General features: G+C 39.7%; 1 protein-coding gene across 3 annotated transcripts in view; it reads left to right on the top strand.

Moving 5' to 3' along the window:
• Positions 1-19,010, top strand: part of LOC129719069 (elongation of very long chain fatty acids protein AAEL008004) — a 199,438-nt gene extending 180,428 nt beyond the window's left edge. For all 3 annotated transcript variants that reach the window (XM_055670437.1, XM_055670435.1, XM_055670436.1), the window contains 4 exons: positions 12,496-12,601; positions 12,674-12,810; positions 12,879-13,031; positions 17,636-19,010. In XM_055670437.1, coding sequence (XP_055526412.1) covers positions 12,496-12,601; positions 12,674-12,810; positions 12,879-13,031; positions 17,636-17,959 — 720 coding nt within the window. In that variant the 3' untranslated portion in view covers positions 17,960-19,010. The remainder of the gene's footprint in view (positions 1-12,495; positions 12,602-12,673; positions 12,811-12,878; positions 13,032-17,635) is intronic.
• Positions 19,011-22,249: the final 3,239 nt, after the last annotated feature.

Genomic DNA, 22,249 nt, shown 5'->3' on the forward strand with positions numbered 1-22,249 from the left:
TTTGTAAATCACCTTTAAAATAATTTTTGTGCTCGCGTGTGCATTGAAATGGTAAATATGCTGCGGCAATAAATAAAATCCCAAGTTCAGTTTGAACTTCAATTCCCAAAGTTTTAATAACTTTCGTCTCAAGATGGGGAAGAACACGATGTTTGATTCGGAGATGAATAACAATTGCAACTCCACCGCCGGAACCCTGAATCCTATCATATCTATGAACCACGTAATTGGGATCATATTTTAATTTTATGTTAGGTTTCAAAAATGTTTCAATAATAATTGCAATATGCACATTATTTACTGTTAAAAAATTAAAAAGCTCATTCTCATTGGCCTTCAATGAGCGAGCATTCCAATTTAATATTTTAATTGTTTTATTTAAAATCATTGCTAAATTTAAAATTAGAAACAATTTTAATAGTAAAATTTGTGCCTATTTGAATGGCTTCAAACATTGATTTTGCCTGCAACATGGCGTTCATAAGATCGAACATTGCCTGTTGCAAAAAAGAAAGTTTACCTGCCGTAATAGGCCCCAGGCAGTTGACATTAGAAAAAATATTTTCGGCAGCAATATTAGCTGGAGTAATAGGTGTACAATTATTTTCTAACGTGTTTTGCCTACCCATATTAACGGTCATTTTCGAACTACCAACACTAGGCGGTATAATGTTCGAACTACCTGTAACCTGTGCATAAGTTAAACGGGTATGCAAAGGAGTAGGTAAACTATGCGTCTCTGGTACGCTTGGAGAATTTTGTTTTGAAGTTTGTTTTAAATTTTGTTTACCTTGCCTTGCCTTAACAATTGCTAAACGGGTTGAGCATTGATAAAAATTCGACATATGGTTGCCGTTACAATTCGCACAGCGAGAATTTTTACTCTCTTTCACAGGACATGTGTCCTTTTTGTGAGAAGAGTCTCCACAAATGAGGCATTTTTGGTCCATGTTACAAAACTTTGAACCATGGCCATAACGTTGGCAAACACGGCATTGGGTGATATGCTTTTCACCTCCGCCAAACTTTCGATATAATTCCCATTTTACACGCACGTTTTATAAAGCATGTGCTTTTTCAAAAAATTTTAAGTTATTAACCTCACTGCGGTTAAAATGAATTCAATAATTTACAAGGGAAATTCCAGTTCGCTGACTGTTTTCGCCTCGTGATTTTTGTTTCATCAGAATTACTTGGGTAGGGGCTATACCAAGTAATTCTGTCAAAGTAATTTTGATCTCATCAACGGTTTGATCGTTGGTGAGACCTTTCAATACGACCTTGAACGGCTTGGCGCTCTTCGTATCATATGTAAAAAATTTATACATCTTTTCAGTTAAATACTGAATAAGACGATTCCAATCTTTCAATGTTTGGGCCAGTAAACGGCATTCGCCTCTTCGGCCAATTTGATAAGTAACTTTGACGTCGGAGAGAAACGTAGAAAGTTCTCTTTTAAAAATATTAAATTCAGCAGCAATAGTTACCACAATAGGTGGAACTTTCTCCTTTTTTACGGAAATTTCACTTTGAATAGTTTTACTTTCGAACATTTCAATTTTGCTGGCTTCTTGCTCAGGCAGAATATCATATAAATTTTCACTGCATAAGCTAGTTTCAGAAAGAGATGCCTCTCTTTTCCTCCCCGTAGCGATGCGTGGTTTCTTATTTCATCCTGCCATTTCAGGTTATACGAAAAAAGTTCAAAAATAATATCAAATTGCAAGTATTGAGAAAGAAAGAAATAGGTAGTCTTGAGAAAGGCTGATGTAAGTTAACTTCCAGGTAATCTTTAAAAGACACACTGACAAAACACAAGCTTTGAAGCTATAGGCAGTCAAAGACCAGTCCACAAACAACCGAAAATACGTCTAATCTGTCGGGCAGCTCAAGACGCACTGATCTGATCTAATAGTTGCTGGCTACGACTCGTATTAACTCGGATTAAATATGTCAACATTTGCGTCGTTTACCCCACCGCTAGAATCTCTCAGCTGGTACCTCAAGTACGATGCTGGCCTAACAAGCCAGTTGTCGTAGGTTAGAGTCTCGGCTCGGGAGAGAATGTTAGTGTCAGTAGAATCGTAGCGCTAGCCTCACAATTCCCTGTACACTAAACATTTGGCTGCGTAGTCTGTGAATAAATACTACAAGGTATACAGCCCTAGGGATTGTATGAAATGGTGACGTAGGACATATTGATTTTTACTGATGTTTAACATATTTCACTACGCCTGTTGAACACCGTGTATCTCACACAGGTATAAGGGCTCCACTTACTATCGGGTTAAGAACAAGAATGAAATTGAGTTTTCTACACGCAGTCTTTTGCATCGAGTTGAGCGTAGATTTTTGCAATAAAGGCAGAGCGACGCAGATTCGAGAAAGACAAACGAAACAAAACACCTTCGATACTACTGAGTTATTGTCATGAGCACCAAAAGAAAATTTGTGCTTTTCTGATGCGAAATTTACCCTGGTTTTAGAATAACTAATTTGTGTCATCGATATTGGACCGATAACGGTGTTCGACTGGGTCTAAATGAACAATTGAACCGGAAAATCACCCAATTCAGCAGTAAAATTTCTTAAAATGAGGGTTATACTTGCTGCGTTCATTGGCAACACGTTCGTTCATAACTCTTATCTTCAAGCATTCATAGCTCTGAAAAGAACTAATTCCATATTTTCCAACTAGAAATGTGTGCTACAGAACGCTGATGATCGCACCACCGGTAATATCGAATATTTTGCTTAGCCGCGCATAATAAATTTGCTTTCCGTTCTGTCCTCCGGTAGCTGTGCCAGCAAAATATCTTGCATCATACGATGCTGCCAGTTGCTGTCGTATGCAAAATGAAGGTAAGGTGTTCCGCAGTGCCTAAAAGTTGACTCATATGTAGCTCTCGTTTCATGATGTCGCGTACATATAACAGCTATACTCCACTCACTACCGTGTGACAAACAAGAATGAAGCTGAATTTTCTACACGCAGTCGTTTGTATCGAGTTGAACGTAGATTTCTGCGTTGAAGGCGTGACCACGCAGTCACGAGGAAGAGAAACGAATCAAAACACTTTGTTAAGTCAGAATATGTAGGCAGTGTAATTTATTCCGTCCATGTTATTGTTATCCGTGCGCGGGAAGCAAGGCAATAGCGAGGGATTTGTATGGGAAGGCTTGACCGTGGAATTTTTCACCTATTTTCATCATTAAGCAGTAAAGCAACAGTGTTAAACATTTTATCAAACAATTGTCACACATTTTATCTATCCACCGACACATAATTTACTAAAGCAGGTATTAGACGAAGCAAATATTTGCTGTTTTTCAATACAGATTTAATTTTGTGCAAATAAAAATCGTACCAACAATAGCAAATATTTGCTTCGTCTAATACCTGCTTAAGATGCAATAAGTCGTTCGCTTGCTATAATCGTTCGAAATCTGAGGCAACATTTGTCAGTTTCATTTGCAATTTTACAAAATGTAATCTAGCGTAGAAAACAAAGACGTAGTTCTACGTCAGAAACAGAAGGTCGAGTTCCGAATCGGAATGTAGCACAAAAAGCTTTGTTTTGCTTACCCCACCACTAGAACCGGATTCTAAAAATCCATCGTTACATCGTCGTCCTTTTCTACACTTTCCAATTGTTGGATGGAGCTTATTTGCGGACTTTCTGTTTTCCAGTGCTGTTTTCTTCAGAGAATAGTAAAAAGCCTCGGCAGAGTTCTTGTCAAAAGCGGCCAAATCTACCTTCTTGATCACTTCGAGCTCAGCAAATGTGAGTCTTACTTCCGGGCCTAGATTCAGACGATGAAACTTCGCGTTGTATGCACGGCTCCTCTATCACTTCCTCTTGGGACTCTACAGCGTCCTCCAGCTTTTCAGCCGAACTGTTAACTTTATCCTCTTGTGCCTCGACAGGAGCTTCCTCAACTATATCGGATTTCACACTACTACTCTCATTACCAGCAACATCTTTCTCAACAGATGCAGAGTGTTACACATACTCATCCACGACTGCCGCATTAGAATCCTTCTCTAACGATTGCTCTTCCTCTTGCTCCAACTGGTCTGCACTATTGACCGACAGTTCACCTTTTGGGAGCTCCGATTCTTTCGCGGACTCCTTGGAGCTTTCCTCGGATTGCTCACTCATTGGATACCTCGTCCAATACCGGCTCATATAGCTTCTTCACCCGAACCCAATTGTTCACTCTGTTGCTGCAGAAGTGGGTCGAAATCTGGCTTATTTAAAGTCGATATATTTTCATTAGGCTTGCTATCGGCTCTAAGTCTCTACGGGCTTTTCACCTGAGTCATTGGTATTCTCTTCTACCGCTTCACTGGCTCAGCCTCAACTTCCAGCTCTTCGTTTAACTCAGGTGCTATATTTTCACTGAGTTCCAAATTTTCAGTGGAGTCTGAAGGCCCTCCGGTCAGATTCTGATAGCGCACTCTCATCATCGTCTGATCAGGAGGTTCTGATCACTCAATTCCGTTGATATTCGTTTGCTTGATTCACGTTCTGATCATATGTTTTCTTTTCTGCAGGGCGTTTACTTGTAGGTTGAACTGCAATCACCTCAAATATGATTCCAATCTTTCCGTTGCTCACACAAAGGTTAGCGCTCGACTCCGTCTTTTCTCCCATTTGAGTTGAGTATCTTTCTTCAAAATGTCTTGCAAGGTTGAAGTCATAGTTAAAAGGTTCGGAATAAACTTATCCAGGAAGTTTACTAACCCGAAAAAGCTCCAGGATTCTACTGTGCCCGGCTGTCGAATTGCCGTCCATAAAGCAGGTATTAGACGAAGCAAATATTTGCGATTTTTTAATACAGATTTTATTTTGTGCAAATAAAAATCGTACCAAAAATAGCAAATATTTGCGTCGTCTAATACCTGCTTAAGACTGATCCCTTCGCTGCTTTATAGATGGTCCATGAACGTCAACTTCAGTCTTCCGGAATTCACACTTCGCAGCATAAATGGTGATTCCCCATTCCTTCAAACGATCCATAAGAGCTTCCAGCGCCAAAATATCATCAATAAATAACATGATTCCCTTGATACCAGACAGCACACTCCCGATGATACTTTGAAACACCTCTGAGGCACAGTTTACTTGAAGATGAGACGCTTGTACCGATATTATCCATCGCCGGTCCCACACATCGTTATTGCGCGAGATTCCTCTGACAACTCGCTTTAATCCAGTCAATTTTCAAGAACATCTTGCAGATGCGGAATAATGTCGTCGAAGGTTAGAAGAGAATAGTGTTGTAGAATCACGAATGTCCACACACCAAAATTCACAGGAATAGTTGAATAGCTATAATCTTTCATTTTTTTTTCTAGTTTGAGCTTTTCGAGTGCATCTGTGTTGACAAGTGTAATTCAAATTTGAAGAGTAGTTTTATGCGTTTATAAACCTTAATTTGTATATATTGGATCAATTTTTTGAGGTTTCTTGATGGAACGCTCGACCTTTTCGCTTCACGCCATCCATAAGAGTCTGTACAGTTGTATCCGGTTCCTTCTTATCATTTTTCTTCTATTTTTTGAGCATGTCACTTGCATTGTCCACATTCTCCTTGGTCTTTCTGAGTTCCTGTTTAATCATAGCCCAATACGTTTCGATAGGCCATCTTCGGGCAGTTTGCAGATTCACGTCTTTAGGAACAAACTTGAGCGACTTCGCCTCATGCCATTCTTACACAGTTTTCAAATAGTAATGAAAGACTACTCTTACCAAAACGGTGTGCTTTCTTTATGCTGTCTCAGAAGTGACAGAAGACGTTTTTGAGGCATTCAGACTTGTAAATTTCACTGTTGATGGTTTCTTTTGTGACGGAAACTTGGCTTCGCTTTCCACAGTTGCAGATAGCCTTCCAAATCAGGTACTTGGCAGCGAACTACAGATGTGAAGCATTTTTCCCAACGCTTGATAGGAAAGCTCCGGACTCGCCATTTGTGCGTACGAAATGCTTTCTCGCCCTTTCACTTGAATAGCTTTCATGTAGGCCGCAACGGAACAAACAACTGTCAAGTTCACAGCATGTAAACAATACATTCTGAAGACAAAAAGTTCGAAATTTTGGTAATTTCCTTCATATGGGAAAAAAGTTACAACCAATTGAAGGTGTTGCAATAATTTCGTGTGCACCCTTTACAACAGGAAGGATCGTTCTCTTGAAGGAACCGTAATATTGTTGACGTCCAACAGTATGATGCTGCAGATGTGTCGGTTGAATTGAAACTGGGCAAATTAACACCTGGGTTATCCATAATCTCTTCCGTTCAGGTTTTCCTCGTTTCGCACGAGTGAGTTTGTTTACTTTTTCCGCCCAGCGCACTATTTCCTAGGTGGATTCTCCTTCGTTTCTCACTTTAAACACCGTATTGAAAGACTTCAAAATCCACTAATAATGATGTTTACACCATCCTTCGTCGTCAAATGTTACATCCAATGGATTTTCGGAATAGAATTGAATCAACATGTGACTACCGTGCTGGATCGAAACCCGTACACCTTGATGTTGTTCTTCAGTTTTAAGCATTACAAAAGTGAAAATTCATGTGATAGTTACATGTACATATCCGTTGAGTTGTTGGCCTTCTGTTAAATTAAACTATGCGCCAGTAGGCCATGAAATAAAAATATTAAAAATTGAAAATCAATCGTGTATCGGTTTCAGTTGTCATTCCGTTGTATCTTTAGAGAATTTAATAAGGAAACGTTCTTCAGATAAAAACGATTTTCAAGTGGGATATAAGTGTTTTACTCTGTGAATCTTTTTAAAATTGATGGAAAAGGTAATTCTTTGTCATTTTCGAGCTGTATATTGTCTAATAAATAGTGTAAGTTGTATTTATTCAACAAAAACTGTGCCGTACGGATTTTGATTCTTGTTATTTGCTTGAATCGAAATCCGTACAGCGTGTGTATCATGCATATATTGTTGAACTTTCTTCTTGTTTTCAGCATATAATGGAAGAAAACAAGTATAAATATACGGCAAACAATTTTAAACGAGCTGTGACTAAGGTGCGCAAGGGAAAGTCGTACCGGGAAGCTTCGAGAGGCTCCGGCGTTCCGGTTACTACGAAACGCTACGAAAATTGCACTTTTTCAGCTGATATCAAAAATTAGAAAACCGTGTGAAACATTAGGAGCCAGTTGATCCTCAAAATATACTTATTCGGTAATTTAAAGATAAATTATAAATAGAAGATGTTCATTTTTGTACTTCTATATCTATACGGAGTTTGATGTATTGTTGAATGGACTTTGATCCAGTCTATATCGCGTGTGTGCGAATTTCGATTCAAAAGTGTACGGGTTTTGATTCAGACTAAAAACTGTGTACGGATTTCGATTCAAAACATGTTCTATTTAAAGATGATTTTTTCGAGTTTCGGAGTGATTTTAATCATTTTGCTGGAAAATAGTGATAAAATATTAGTGGACCTATAACTAAACATGTCAGTTTAAAGCAATATGTGATTTCTTGATTTTATATTGACCGTCGAAGATTATCATGTGCTTAGGTGTACGGATTTCGATCCAGCACGGTACTCTGATTCAGTCTTTATTATTCTCCCTTGTTCTTACCTCTTCCTGTCAGCCGGCGCTGTCCGTGCACCCAGCTTACTTTTCAAGCCACCTAGCACGTATTGATTATATAAAATAAATTATACAAAAAGTTTTCCTTTGGAAGTGACGACTACGATTTAAATCTTCACACGAGGTAGACATTTGTGTGGAATTGTTACTTTTTCGCGAGAAAAAAAAGAAAAGAGTAGAAAAAAAGACGTAGAACAAAATAACTGATTTTTGTAGCCGGTAAAAGGTATAAAAGCCAAAAACTACTTCAAACCATACTAAGAATCACTGAAAAAATGGTTTTTATGGTCAGGAAAGCTAAAAAATGATCCCAAACTGTCATAAGCTAAGTATAGCTATTAGTGGTGCCTGAATACGTTCCTGGCACTGAGTGTGAAAAAAACGGTGATGAAGAATGTGCGTCATCATCGGAAAGTATCACATAGGCGACTGAGGTAAACTAGAACATATTTCGAAGAGGTAACGAAACAAGGTTTTCTTTGACGAAAAAAAAAATGTTTGTTATATGTACGCTTTATAATTGGTTTACTGGTGAATTGAGTAGCAGGCGAAAACTGATTTGGCGCCTCCCGTTCATCATTTTTAAGTTGAAGTAGGCACTGTCAAGTAGTCCTTGAGAAGTTGATAAGCGCTCATGGAGGAGATGCAAAGACGTTTTTCAATCAACTGTTCCTTAGTCGTTAACGTTTGTCTGAGCTCGTCGTTGGCCGTAATGGGCGATTCAAAGGACAACGGTTGAAATTCTTGAGTCTGTTTGGCAGAAGCAAATGGTAGCTGAGATGTGGGAGGCTCTAATGGAAAGCTTCGCGAGAATCATTCGTTTCAATCCAAACGTTGCTAAGGAAGCAGTTGGCTCGATTACGGAAGAAGGAATCTCCGTGCGAGCTCATTTCGTTGCATTTGATGATCTTGTACGGCAATTCAAGATGGCAGGAGTGAAAATGAAAGGAGGTGACTTGGTAGCTAAACTACTCTTGTGCTTACGCGATAGCTATGATCCCCCTGGTGACGGTTCTCGAGTAAATAGGGACCAGAAAAAGTCTGAAACCGAAAGTTTTGCACAGACTAGGGAGCCGTTTGATGGTGTTAGAGACCGTATCATACGTCCGTCGTAGAGTATTCACTCAAATCTTCGGCAAGCGATGGATCACTTTGTTCTAATCTATACCATTAAGCTTAAGTCCTTTACATTGAGCGAATTCAAAAGGCATGCTTACTTCCTTTGGTGATCCACATCTTTCATAATCCAGAGAGGGGGAGGTATCGAACAACTCCGATAATAATATGCCACCTGAAGTCACGACTAAAGAATCCGATGGTGGAATTTCCCACGAAGTATCGGAGGAAGGAGCCTCGTAAGAAACAAACCCTGGAGCGCTACCTTCGCAATAAACAAGTTGAGATTGTCCGATGTTAACGCAATGCACATCGTACGGGAGCGCAGCCCCCAGATAAGTTGCTAAATTTCCAAACCAGACTTAGAGAAACCTCTGCTGCTGTAACTTTTGCTTTTACAGATCCATCATCACCCAATGAAGGTGGTTTTTCAGCGTAGTTGGTAACGTCTCCGCCAACCGTGCTTATAGGTTTCTTCAGAAACCTGGTCTCGATTATCATGAAACCTATGCACCACTAGAACCAGGAATGGATTGTCAGGTCTCCAGCTGAGTTACATCATGCGAAAGTTGCAGACTATCAGAACTACCGAGTAGACCTGAGCCATTGTCGCATCGTTCACTTCCAGACAAACCGGCCATTGACTCTCTTGATCTAATAAAACCAAAACCGAAAATGATCACAAAAATCGGCTGATAAGATGGTCAAATTGATTTTCCCGGTGAATTGCGACGTGGTGGTGATGATGGACGACGTAACCTATCACACTTTGGATGGCAACGACTGATAGGGCACTTCTTATTTTATTACCTCCCCCCCTCCCCCCAGCAAAAGAATTGAGCTCCGAGGTGAAGTTTATTTCACACACCAAGTTCCAATCAGCTAGAAGGGGATGTCAAAGCTACTCTTAATTCGCTCAGAACTGGCCGTAAACGGGAAAATTCATAGTACGAAGTCGTCGTTCATCAAAACCCAAATCGGCAAACCCGCCCAACGTTCACCAGCTGCGTACCATCGAAAATTTCTGAGCAAACCTGGAGCAAAACAAATATAGAACTCGTTCTTGTCCGCAATGGCGAATGTTCCAGTTAACTGCCGGAAGGCCGCTCGCGACGACGTAGAATTTATTTACAACAATATCGCACGCTTAGCCTTGGGGCCAATGGCGGTCGCGATCAACTAGATTAGTTGAGAGAATTCGTTATCGATATTGTTTTTGGCACGTTTTGCATGTGTAGGATAAGTACAACGATACACCGTGCCCCAGTGCTGAGTCGAGAAAATTTCCAGCTCGAAAACTCGACTCGACTCAATCGGGAATCGAACCCGATATCACAACCGTGTGGGAGAGCTAGCCGTCCGACATCGCTAACCACAGAACCACGGGGAATTTATTAGCAAGTGAGCTAATATCCATATGTCATTCGATGGGAAATTTATCATGGTTTTTTTATTACCATACGAAAAAAAAGTCCATTGTTTTAATACAAACGTTACATGACGTCACAACATTACAAAGTAGTATCGTTGAAAACACTTTCAAAATGTTAGAAAACACTAAAGAGCCATCGTTCTGACTTTATTTGTATCTTGCAATATACCAATTATAAAGACCGTAAGCAGGTAACAAACGTATTTAATTAAATTTGGTATTGAATTTCCAAAAAGTCGAAAAAAGAAAATTACTAAAAAATGCTTCTCTTGGTAGGAAAGCAAATATGGTCCAAATTTCACTGAAAATCGTTGAAAAGCATTTATAGATATCAGCAAACGGCTTAGAACCCCTGAAAATGCTTTCAATGCCTCCAAAAATTGACTAAAGTTGACCTAAAACGATTCGATATTTCCCATATTTGATCTGAAATCCTAATAAAGTAAAAAACTAAAATTATCCCAAACTATATTAAAAATCACTGAATTGGCTTCCAAAGGCTAGAAGTGGCAAATGAATTAAAAATCGCAACTCTCTGTCTGTGCGTCACGGCAACCAGTACGAAACGAGCGATTGATTTTCGCACATTCTCTACTTACAGTAAGCCAACAAGCAGACGAAAGCGAGCGAAGAGAAATCAAGCTCGTGACTGGTTGAAAGCTACACGAAACTAAACTGGGAATAGTGATTTTCAGTCTTTTCACTAATTTGCCATTGTAAAAATATGCTGATTACACTGGTCAACACAGGTTTTGCATTTGGACTCAAACTGGAGAAATATGAAAGATTATAACTTTCTAACAATTCCTGTGAATTTTTGGTGCTCCAAGCCGCCTTGGACGTGCATCAAAAGGCCACACAATAATTGCTCGCCGGGTTCGCCGCTTTCACGTTTGTATACGGGAAACTTCATTTAAGTCTCTAAAGACTTGCTAGGGTCACCAAACTTCACAGGAATGGTTAAAAATCTATAATGTTTGGCTTTGGTTTGAGCTCTTGGGCTATTTCTTTTTGCTTTTATCGACCAATGTTACTATATCACAAGTTGGAGGCAACCTTCACCTTTCGATCAAGACATTGGTGGTCAAAATCCTTCCAGTGGTAGTAACATAATATGCATTAGAAGTGGGCATGTTATCGTTACACTTTTCACAGCATGTTACCTAATTAAAGTAGTTTTAGTAGTTTTACGTCAAAAAATACTAGAAAAAATCAACTTTAAATATTTCTCAATAAAGCCTGAAAACACCATAATCACTTCGAGTGGTCAGAAAAGGCGTAACATAAAAATTAACCCAAATTTAATCCTCAATCGTTAGACAAAACATTCTTAAATGACCCCAGAATAAATCCAAAATTAGAAAACGTTTTGAGGACCAGAAATCGGAAAACGAACATAATTCTATTTTCACCCCAAACCACTGAAAAGGCTCCGAAGGTTTGGAATAATTATAATTATAAATGAATAACTAAAATGCTCCTTTCCGCCTCTCCGATCGTTGAAATAACTTTATATGGCGATTTTGGGGTTAATCTGGGGTCATTAGCGTGTTTACTTTTGGCGATGATTGGAGCAAATTTTGGACCATTTTAATCATTCGCCGCTTATCGTTTCAGAAACAGTTATTTTCGGTAAAACTTGGAATCATTTTCCTTTTACGATGATAGAAAAATCACATATTTAACCCATAGCTTATAAGAATACAGAATAATTCCCAAAATGACAAAAAACGCTTCCGGATTTTTAAATTTGACCTACAATTGTTTGACGTCATTCTAGAAATTAGAAACAAACTTCAATTTTTATGTCAGTGAAATTTGTTGATGAATACCAATACTTTTCTGCCATTTATGTGACGTGTTGCAAAAAGCAATGGCTACACGATAAAATAAAACTGATAATTTTTTGTGTCGACACGTTAGCTGCAACAAACGTTTGTCAACTTTACAAAGTAAACACGTTTTAGTATTAAACGACTAAGGTAAATTGTGCGACAAACAAACACTGTTAGCATATTTTGTGGTTGATATTTTACCGGAAGCGTCTTTCTATTGATTTCTATCATTTCAACGGTAAAATCAGATTCATTTTCCAACAAAAAAAAAATTCATACGTCACCCCCCGGAATTGCCACACCCGCAGCGCTTTGTTCGATCTATTGCGTTTCACGCATCTAATCACCGGCAGACCAAGGCTTCGGCTGAAAGAAAATTTACATTCCTAACGAGCACTTCCATCAATCTAAACCGCTAATCGATTTCCGTTCGTTCTGTTATTTGCATACCTGCCTGCCTGATTGGACCAACGCCCGCCAGTTCTTCTTTGTGATGCGCAAAAAAACTAGTCAAGTGTCAACGCTGCACGTGATCCACCACGGATGCATGCCCATGTCCGTGTGGTTCGGCGTTAAATTCACTCCGGGTAAGTACCGTGGTATTCCGTCCGTATTCCAATGTCATCTGATTGTATGTTTTTTTTTTACAATTCCGTCAGGTGGCCACAGCACTTTCTTCGGACTGCTCAACACCTTCGTACATATCGTTATGTACACGTACTACCTGTTCTCTGCCCTAGGACCCCACTTCCAGAAGTACCTCTGGTGGAAGAAGTATCTAACTAGCCTGCAAATGGTAAGTTCTACCTTCCGGTTCTCATCGAAAGCGACGAGTTTTTCTCAATTTTGAATATCGTCTTTCAGGTCCAATTCGTTGCGATTATGGTGCACGCCTTCCAGCTGCTTTTCATCGACTGCAACTACCCGAGAGCCTTCGTTTGGTGGATCGGAATGCACGCCGTCATGTTCTTCTTCCTGTTCAACGAGTTCTACCAGAGCACGTACAAAGCGAACAAGGTATGTTTAATACCCACCAAACAATTTTCTAGCGACCAGAGAAACTATTAGCGAGCTCGGCAACTAACCGCTGTCAAACGCTGTGGTTGCCACCAGAGGGGATTCACTGCTGTCAAATTTCATATATGTGTGCGTTATCGCAGATCAGCTCTGGTCCATGACGTTTGTTGGTTCGTGACGTTTGTAGGATTGGGCGATCTTCGGGGAAAGATCGATCTTGAGAATCGATTCATTCAAACGGTCCTTGGATCGATACACCCAAAAGATCGGAGCTGCGGAATCGATCTCAACTGGATCGATCTTTTATAGCACTTTTTTGCGGCGCTGTGCAATTCATACTAACTGATTGGAACTAAAGTTTATAATGTTATAGCACCGTCCGTGGTTATAATGCACAGGAGATAGAATAGATTGTTTTATCATGTTTTATGTTTGTTAGCGTGTCGGAACATCATTCAAAATACATTGCAGAATTATACGTCAAAATATCACACTTTTTTTCTATTGTGTGTGGAATGTGATACAGGATAGCAATGATTATGAGATGGTCGGTGTGTGACCAGTCCGAACCAAGCCCCATTTTTTTCGAAAATTAAGTCACTGACGAGGCGGGTAAAATGTTGTATTAGGGATCGCAAGTGAAACTTGGCTGCTGACAACTGAGTCGAACAGTTTCGCAGGCGAGCTATTTGTCCAAAACCCAGCCGACTCGCCATCTGTAATACCAAAATTGGTCAGGCGAGTAACTCGCCGCTCGCCTCGTTTTCTGTGATACGCCAGAAAAAAGTCGAATTTCGCTCGTTGGGTTATGTTTAGTTGAGCTACGTTTTAGTTGGGCTCCCGCTCGTTGGGCTCCCGCTCGTTGGGCTATAGCCCAACTGAATCGAAGCCAAACATCATTTCTGATAACGTTGATTTTCGTTTGAGGGGTTTGTGGATGCATTTTAACGCAGAAAGTAGAATTTATTCAAATAAAAACAAATGAAGCTGAGTATAAATGTAAACAAACAATATTTTAATCAATTGTTAGAAAAACAATATAAGTTTTCTGGCGTAATAATGCAACGTAGAGCTATGCGTATTTTTGAAAGTATTTGAGAACACGTTATTATTGAGCACTCATTTTTGGCTTCAAATGTGTGATGTGTGGCTTAAATGAGCCAATTTCGAATTTGGCCCTATAATGCACTTTTCGTATTTCTTTGCAAATTTGACCTTGTGCATGGCATCAAACGAAGCTCTATTAATATGGAAAACATTGAAGAAAATCCAAAAAAGTAGGAGAGAAATTAGTACAAGCAACATCATTCTCAACGAAGGGTTTTGAACTTTTGCGGTTTGTCAACCAACTCAACGGTTTTATAGAACTTTTCTGCGTTCCCAGTTGTAGTCCTAACAACAAGAAACAATCGGTGTGCTCTTTGATCGATTTGCAACTTTGACAGCTCAGCCCGACGACTGAAAGTTTTTCACTAGATGAGCTGCGGGTTCAGTGCAACTAGCGAAATTCGACTGTATAACAAAAATTTCCTAGAACTTTGAGCGCCGATTACTCGAAAAAATGTTTTTGGAGCTTGGTTCGATTTGAATGCACGCCGATCATATCATATTTGCTAGTTCGTCACCAGTTGCATTTTTTGCAGGAATGGAATGGACTATAAGGAGGCATAATAATGTCATAATCGCACGCAACCATTCAAAACCCGATAAAACAACGAAACACGATCACTGACAATGACTCAAAATTGGATCTAAAAAAATTGCTGCATGCTGAAACATGAATTAAATTTTTAAAAGATCGAAAAGATCAAATCGAAAAGTAAACGATCTTATCGATTTTTGCAGGGCTGAAAAATCGATCAAAAAAATCGAAGATCGGAGCTGAAAAGATCGATTCTCTTTAGATCGTTCCAAGATCGACCAATCCTAGACGTTTGTAACTATGAACGATAATGAGGAAAAAATCACTACACAACACATTCATAAAAGTTTTCCGCGGTTTCTCGAGTTTTGATAAAAAAAAACGTTCCAATTCTATAATATTTCACATCGATCAATTTCATAACCAAAAAGAACAAAAACCAAAACAAACACCATGTTGCCGAATATGTTGGTTACACGATGTTTGACAGATCGATCCCCCCTGGTTGCCACAGCGACGTGGATGTTTGTTTGTTTATGTAATGATTTTCAGTTGATATTTTGACAATTCATTCTGAGTTAAGTGGCACCTAGCCAGAATGCGCGGCGGGGCTGCAAGAATGTTGTCAATTACTTTTTGACACCTGTTTATATTGATTTGCTGAATTGGATCAGTGGCGGTAGGATTAAGGCATTTCTTGTGTGCACAAAATTTTTACATGCTGGATAAAAAAAGATTGTTTAGAAATGTATTGTCGCTCTGGAAACGTGACTTTTTGTGTAAGACTTCGACTTGCTTCAATGGGAATGCTTTTCTGTAATGTTTTGAGCATCTCAAACTGCGCCAGCCTGTAAACATGTGTTAAATGAACTAGCAATGCAAAATGCGGGATAGTGAGAATTTAAAGATTGCGTATTACTGGAACCAATCACGGTTTCTGATAACTTAGTCACTAAATCCACTACTATTGCGTTGTCCAACCGTTCCGGGGACGACTTTCAAATACCACATTTACTACAGTGACGTCAACAAAGGTGAACGAGACGACGGTTTCGACATGCAAGGGAAACCAACAGTGACCGCCTACCGGTGTTGAGAATAGAGGGCAGATTCTTCAATTACAGCCTGATCAATATGTATGGGCACCGACAAGCATCAAATCCGATGACGCAGAAGAGGAGTTCGAAGAACTTCTCGATAAACCATGCGAAGTACGCAAAATATGACATATGAGCAGTGCTGATAAAAGTCATTTTCACCAGCAAAATTCTTCGAAAATTACAGCCAATCATTTTCAATTTTCACTTCCAATGATCGCAGCACTCTTTCAGATACACTAGATTTTCGTCCTAGTAACGTGCTGTTATACTCAGATGAAATAGATCGCGCGCAATTTGACGACAAATCCAACCAAATGATCTTCACTTCAAAGCGAAAAAGAAAAACAAACAGTCCACTCAACCAAAATAAACCTCGCCGAAACACTTTTTCAGTGACACTGACCGATGCCTCGACAATCTTCGTTAACTGATAAACTGATTTTGTTGTCTTGCTTTCATCGCATGAAATATAAGGAGGTGTTTTGACATTTCACTTTCATGCAAAAAGCGGGAAAGGAGAACTCTGAAAGGATTGAAAAAAAATAACGTTTATGGATGCTTTTTTTCACTTTCACTCAAGAGTGTCAACAAATATCAACCCTGCATATGAGGTGTTGCCAGTGTTGAAAACAGCCTGAAGCTGCAAAAACAACAGTCTACAATCATCTCACTAGTGACACGAGGTCTTCAATGAAGGATATTTTTATGTCTTATAAATTGAAAGTAGTGGAAAAGTGAGAAAACCACATTTGTTATTTCATATTGATGGACCCCTCTACAAACATTGTTTGCGAAAGGAATGAAAGAAAAAAATGAAGAATTAAAACAATCTGAGCCAGTAGAGTGGAAACCATTCGAAATTGGCCCCTTAGAATCGTCGGAAGAAAAACCTAAACCAACACCATGGCGTCGTGGCAATAAAACAGGAACCGCCAGCACCCGAAAAAGATACAAAGGAATGGCCTAAAGGTAAACAACGCCCGTTGGAAAAAAAACACCGAAGGTGGAAGTGGTCCTCTAACAAATTCCAAAGCCAAAGAAAGCAGAAGAGCCGGAGACGCTTCCTGAAGAAGTTACTCTAAAACCCGTACAGAACTATGTTGGCTACCATTTCCGCTTACTAATTCAACTTTGGTTGAAAATCTGCTTTCACAGAGGTATCTAGGCCTTGCCTTTCCGGTTGGGAACCACTGTGATATCTGCTCCCATTCGACAGGAAAAGAAAGAAAATTAGAAGAAAAATGTGTGCAAAGCCAGGACAGTAAGGTTCATGTAGAATTAAAGCTGTTTGTTTCATTACTTGTGTTGTTGCATTCGAGAAAAAAAAAGTTTGAAGCAAACTTTTTCTTTAGGGGCCATCCACATACCACGTGGACAACTTGGGGAGGGGGGGTTGTGTAATGTCCACGTTCCTTACAAAAAAAAAGAAATTATATGGCCATTTGTCCAGGGGGGGGGGGGGGGGGGTCAAAATCGTTAAAAATCTGTCCACGTGGTATGTGGATGGCCCCTTACTACTTTTGTGCTGTCTCGAGATCGTGAATGTGCACGCAGCCCATTTTGACGTCTTCCGTAGGTCAGGTAATTTTCAATCGCAGTAACAGTGTAGAAAATATAACAACGTCGTAACGTAGCATAGCAACTTCAACAAACAATGAGCGCTATGTTACATAAAATTCTTCGTGCGCATGCGCGGATTACAATAAACAAAACTGTTTATTGTAAGTTGCAAAGAGTTTAAGAAATATCTTTAAGATTTGTGATTGCTTTCTAGGTATAGCCGAGCTCTCTGGTCGTCTTTACAAATTTCATTAAAATACTATTTCAGCACCATATTAACCTCAAATTCTTGTTCCCCACAGGAGCGAAGAGAGCGTGCGGCCGCAGCAGCCACAGCTGCTAAAGCACTGAAGGACAAGGAGGCAGCAGCCCTGCTGGCGAACGGCAACGGTGCTGCCAATGGAAGTCTCTCGTCGAACGGCAGTGCCGTACCGATGGCCAACGGGCATCACCACGGGAAGAATGGCACCGTTGTTCATCATCACAGCAACGGCACCACCAACGGATCGTTGCTATCGAACGGTGCCCAAACCAAACCCGCTACCGATTACTACATGCGGGGCGATCTACCGGCAGAAATTGAAATCACGCAGCGACAACCCAGCAGCCGCAATCCGGCCCAATAATAGCGAATATAACTTCCAACCAACACACACAAACACAAACACATCTACATTCTTCCACAGTGAAAAAAAATCTGTTTATTTTTCGACTTCCCCCTCCCCAGCCACCAACACACGCCGCTACTACCCTTCCACGCACCTGTTTAGCAGTTGCTATTGTTATTATTATTTAATTTATTATACAACTTCTATAATATCACCCAGGAGCATTATTCTGTTTTGTGTTCTCGACGCTTTTCCACATTCTACTCATCGATGCTTTTTTCTCGAAAGTTCACTCGAAATCAACAACAACAACTACTAATGACCAATCAAAACAAAGTTTTCTCCCTCCGATCAACGAACAAACCGTTTTACACAATCATCAATCAAGCACACATACACACACACACATTAACACAACGATTGGTGGCACTGAGGCAAAAACTGTTCTCCTTTTTCCATAGAAATATATTTAATAGGAGAAAGATGAGAAATTATTCTTCTTAGGCGCTAGAGCTAAGGGTGAATGTGAATTAGTGAGTGATTTTGAGAGAGAGTAAAAGGCAAGTAAGAATCATCAAGAACACAAAATTCGGCAATAATCATACCAACAAAAAGTATGTTACACGTTGTTAAACTTGTACTGTTTTGGACGTTAAAACAAAAGAGAATATAAGCTTAAAACAATCAAAGAAAAATCACACAATCGTGTAGCGGCAATGGAAAACCAAATCGAGCGCAAGCCTAAACAAAAACATTGATTTTTCTAGCAGTGGAAGGAAAATGTTACCTTTATTTATATTTTAAATAAAGTTAGTAACGTGTGTGGAATCTAGATAAACAGACAGACAGCAGCAGCAGCTTAAATAGTGTTTTTTTATGTTCATTGAGTGTAGTATGAGTGAGAAATATGGCTGAGAGTGAGCGATTGGTAGATATTCTTGTACATAGTTTAGCTAACCTAAAGATCCTAGACCGTAAGATTCAAGATTCAAAGTAAACACTGAGGATAATGGGGAAGACTCTACTAAGGAAAAGAAAGAAGAAAAAAATACAAAGATAGAAACGAAAACAGCAACACTAGCTGCATCGTGATCTATTGCTATTTTGTAAACGCTATCTAGTGTACGTACTTTTTGCATTCAAAGGCTGGTTGATATTCAAAAACATTACTCGGACAAGTTTTTTTTATTGTTGTTGGTAGTCTATCTATTGTTTTGCGCGTTTCAACTTTGATTTTCAGGAGCGCGCTGTGGTTTTACTGTCTTTCCCACCATCATCTCTCAACGCAGTGAGAACAAACACACACATACATATATACATATATATATACTAATCAGGAGCAGGAGAATGTAAACAATAGTTCAGAATATACACATAAACAAACAAAAAAAATGGCGCTAGCTGGAGAGACAGTGCAAGCTAGGATTAAGTGAACAAAAGAGAGAAAAAAAAAAACAAAGGAAAAAACTCTAATGTGATTTCTTTATTTTTTGTAAGGAATACAAAATAGTATGACAAATATACTGTAACTAAAACAAAACGCTTCGTGTCAATGTTGCTACAATCGTCGTGCAAGGCATTAGACTAGACGTCCCACGGCGTTCCACACACACACATTCACACACGTCATAATCTTGGGCAGGAAAATAAAATTTCGAATTTTTCTATCGCAAGTGTGAATGTGTCGATACCTTTGTCGATACTCTTGAATGTGCAACTGACGAGCAATTCGAACTTTTCAATAGTAAGGGAGTAGAAGAACGGGAATTTTCGTGGTGCCAGGTTGCAGTGAAATCATTTTGTTATCAAAAGTTGTGAAAGTTAGCTCGTTCGTTTTCAATTGCACTTAATCTACCCATTTTTGAAAAATTGGTTGAGATTATACTCTTAGGAGCAAATTTATATAATTTTCGACAGTTTCACCGTGACTTCCACCTAATTGATAGTTAATCTCACGGATATCACCCTTTTGAAGGTGACTCGTATGAAAATTTTCTTCACGGGTGTCACCCCTTAGAGGGTCACAGTAGTGTGAACAGGTTATAACAAATAATTTTGTAGAATAATAATTATTAAATATATCTTTTTCATCTGATTCGAGCTGATTGGTTGAAAATATATTGAATGCAATGTTGGTTTACGTTTACTCCTATTCGATATTGTGATTCGATATGTCGAATGGAATAGGAACGTTTCTATTTTTCGTTCGACTCCAAGGACATAGCAACCTTTGATTTTTTCAGTTTTTTGTTTTTGCTTTTCATAACAAACATCATTTTCATTTTTTCTGTGCTGGCAAATATTGAAATGGAATTCATTTGGCATTCATTTGACAGTTCTTCTTTTCGACTTGTGCAAGCAATGTGAATACCGCAGTGGTCAAAATCAGACCGACATGTATAATAGTTTAAACGTACCTTTAACCGGCTGCTACATAACCAATGGAATTTTTCTCGTCTCAATATGTGATGGTACCAAACCGCGATAGTATCCGTTCGGATGATAGTCGCAGTGACAGAGTCACCAGGGTCGCTTCTGCAGCTACAAGATTTTTTTACACACCTCCGACAGGGCAATGTATTCGGCATTATATATGGATAGAAATACTGGAATAAATTTCCGGTGTTGGACTTGGATCATCTTCACCATGAACAAGGAAAGTGGTTGGAAGGGGGACCAAATTAACAAAAGATGAATCCTACTAAAAAACTAGTGACGCGTGCGGAGGGACTACCAAATCCCTTCGCGCGAGGCGGCCTTCAGCGGTCTCTGCGGAAGAAGGCGGAGACGGATGCGGCGAAGTCTGGAGGTGGAAAAACGATGAACACGTCCGTGTCTACAGCGGACATATCGGCGGACTTGCTAGTAAAGGCCGTCGAAAAGGCCAGGAGTGGCGGCGCTGTCCGAGCAACTCGACGCCATAATTGAGTTCTTGGCGAATAGGTGAAATATCGCTTATGACTTAAAGCAGAGTCTCCTCCTGCTTCGGAGTACCATCGATGAAGCCAGGAAAGAGCACAATGAACCCGTTGTTCGAGTGGAGGCTGCTGAGAAAGTGACCAGGACCAGGAGGGTGACTGAGTCCAAATAGGTGCAGACAGACACCCCCTCGTTTACGGTGGTCTGCTCCATGGGGCAGGTCGCTTTGCGAATGAGGAAGTCCCCAGGAACACTAATAAACGGTTGGTTGTGCTATTCCCGCGGGATAGCACACCAACCCACAGTGGGGAATCGCTGGCCATCAGCCAAAAAAAAATTTTTTTCGTTAGCTGTTTCATAATATTTTTCCTTTTTTGCTATAACATTCAAGTGTCTAAATCCAAAATTTGGGCGCAATATGACTTTTCAAAGCTTGGCGAACTGACGTTTTTTGTCTTTTTTTTTTTGAAAAAAAGTACATTACTTTGAAACGCTCTGTAGCTTCAATGATAGCTTGGATTTTTTTGACGTCAAAGGAAAAGTTGTTGTAAATATTGTGCAAAACAAACCCATTTCATTAGATATTGTAAAATTTGGTTATAGTATGCCTGACACTAAAAAAAGTTAAAAAACGTGATTTTTTTTAGAAAAGTAGCTTAAAAAATAAGTTGCCGCAGTTTGCCACGGTTGTGACTACATAAAAAATTTTGGTAAAAAGGCAGATTCGTAGGATCACGCCAAGGTAGTTCTTTCAGGGCCAATCGGACGAAACGTCTCTGTATACGCTCGAGGCGCAGGTTCCATGAAAGCTGGTGCGGACTCCAAACCACACTTACGTTTTCTACTAGGGGTCGTACAAGTGAGCAGTATAAAGCTTTTAGACAATGGGGATCCTTGAAGTCACGTCCAATTTTTGCGATGAATCCTAACTGCCGACTTGCTTTCGAAACAATTGCAGTACGGTGACTATCGAAGGTCAGCTTTCTGTCAAGTATAACTCCAAGGTCGTTGACGTAATCTACTCTGCGCAGCACTTCTCCGTCGACAGCATAATCAAAAAGTATTGGCCGTTCAATGCGGTGAAAGGTTATCACTGCACATTTAGCAGTACTTAGAATTAGCGAGTTTAGTTTACATCACGTCACAAAGGTATTTAAAAGTGATTGTAGATGATAACAATCCTCGATGGTGCGAATCGTCAAGTAAATTTTTAGATCATCGGCGTAAACTAATCTGCAACCAATCCCAAGTGAATCAGCAACGTCATTGAAGAATATAATGAAAAGAAGCGGTCCTAGGTTACTACCCTGTGGTACGCCAGACTTGTTCGTGAACGCAGACGATACACCTGATCCAAGCTTAACTTGCAAAATTCTATTACACAGGAAT

The sequence above is a fragment of the Wyeomyia smithii genome, chromosome 1 (assembly GCF_029784165.1).
Source record: "Wyeomyia smithii strain HCP4-BCI-WySm-NY-G18 chromosome 1, ASM2978416v1, whole genome shotgun sequence".
Taxonomy (NCBI): Eukaryota; Metazoa; Arthropoda; class Insecta; order Diptera; family Culicidae; genus Wyeomyia; species Wyeomyia smithii.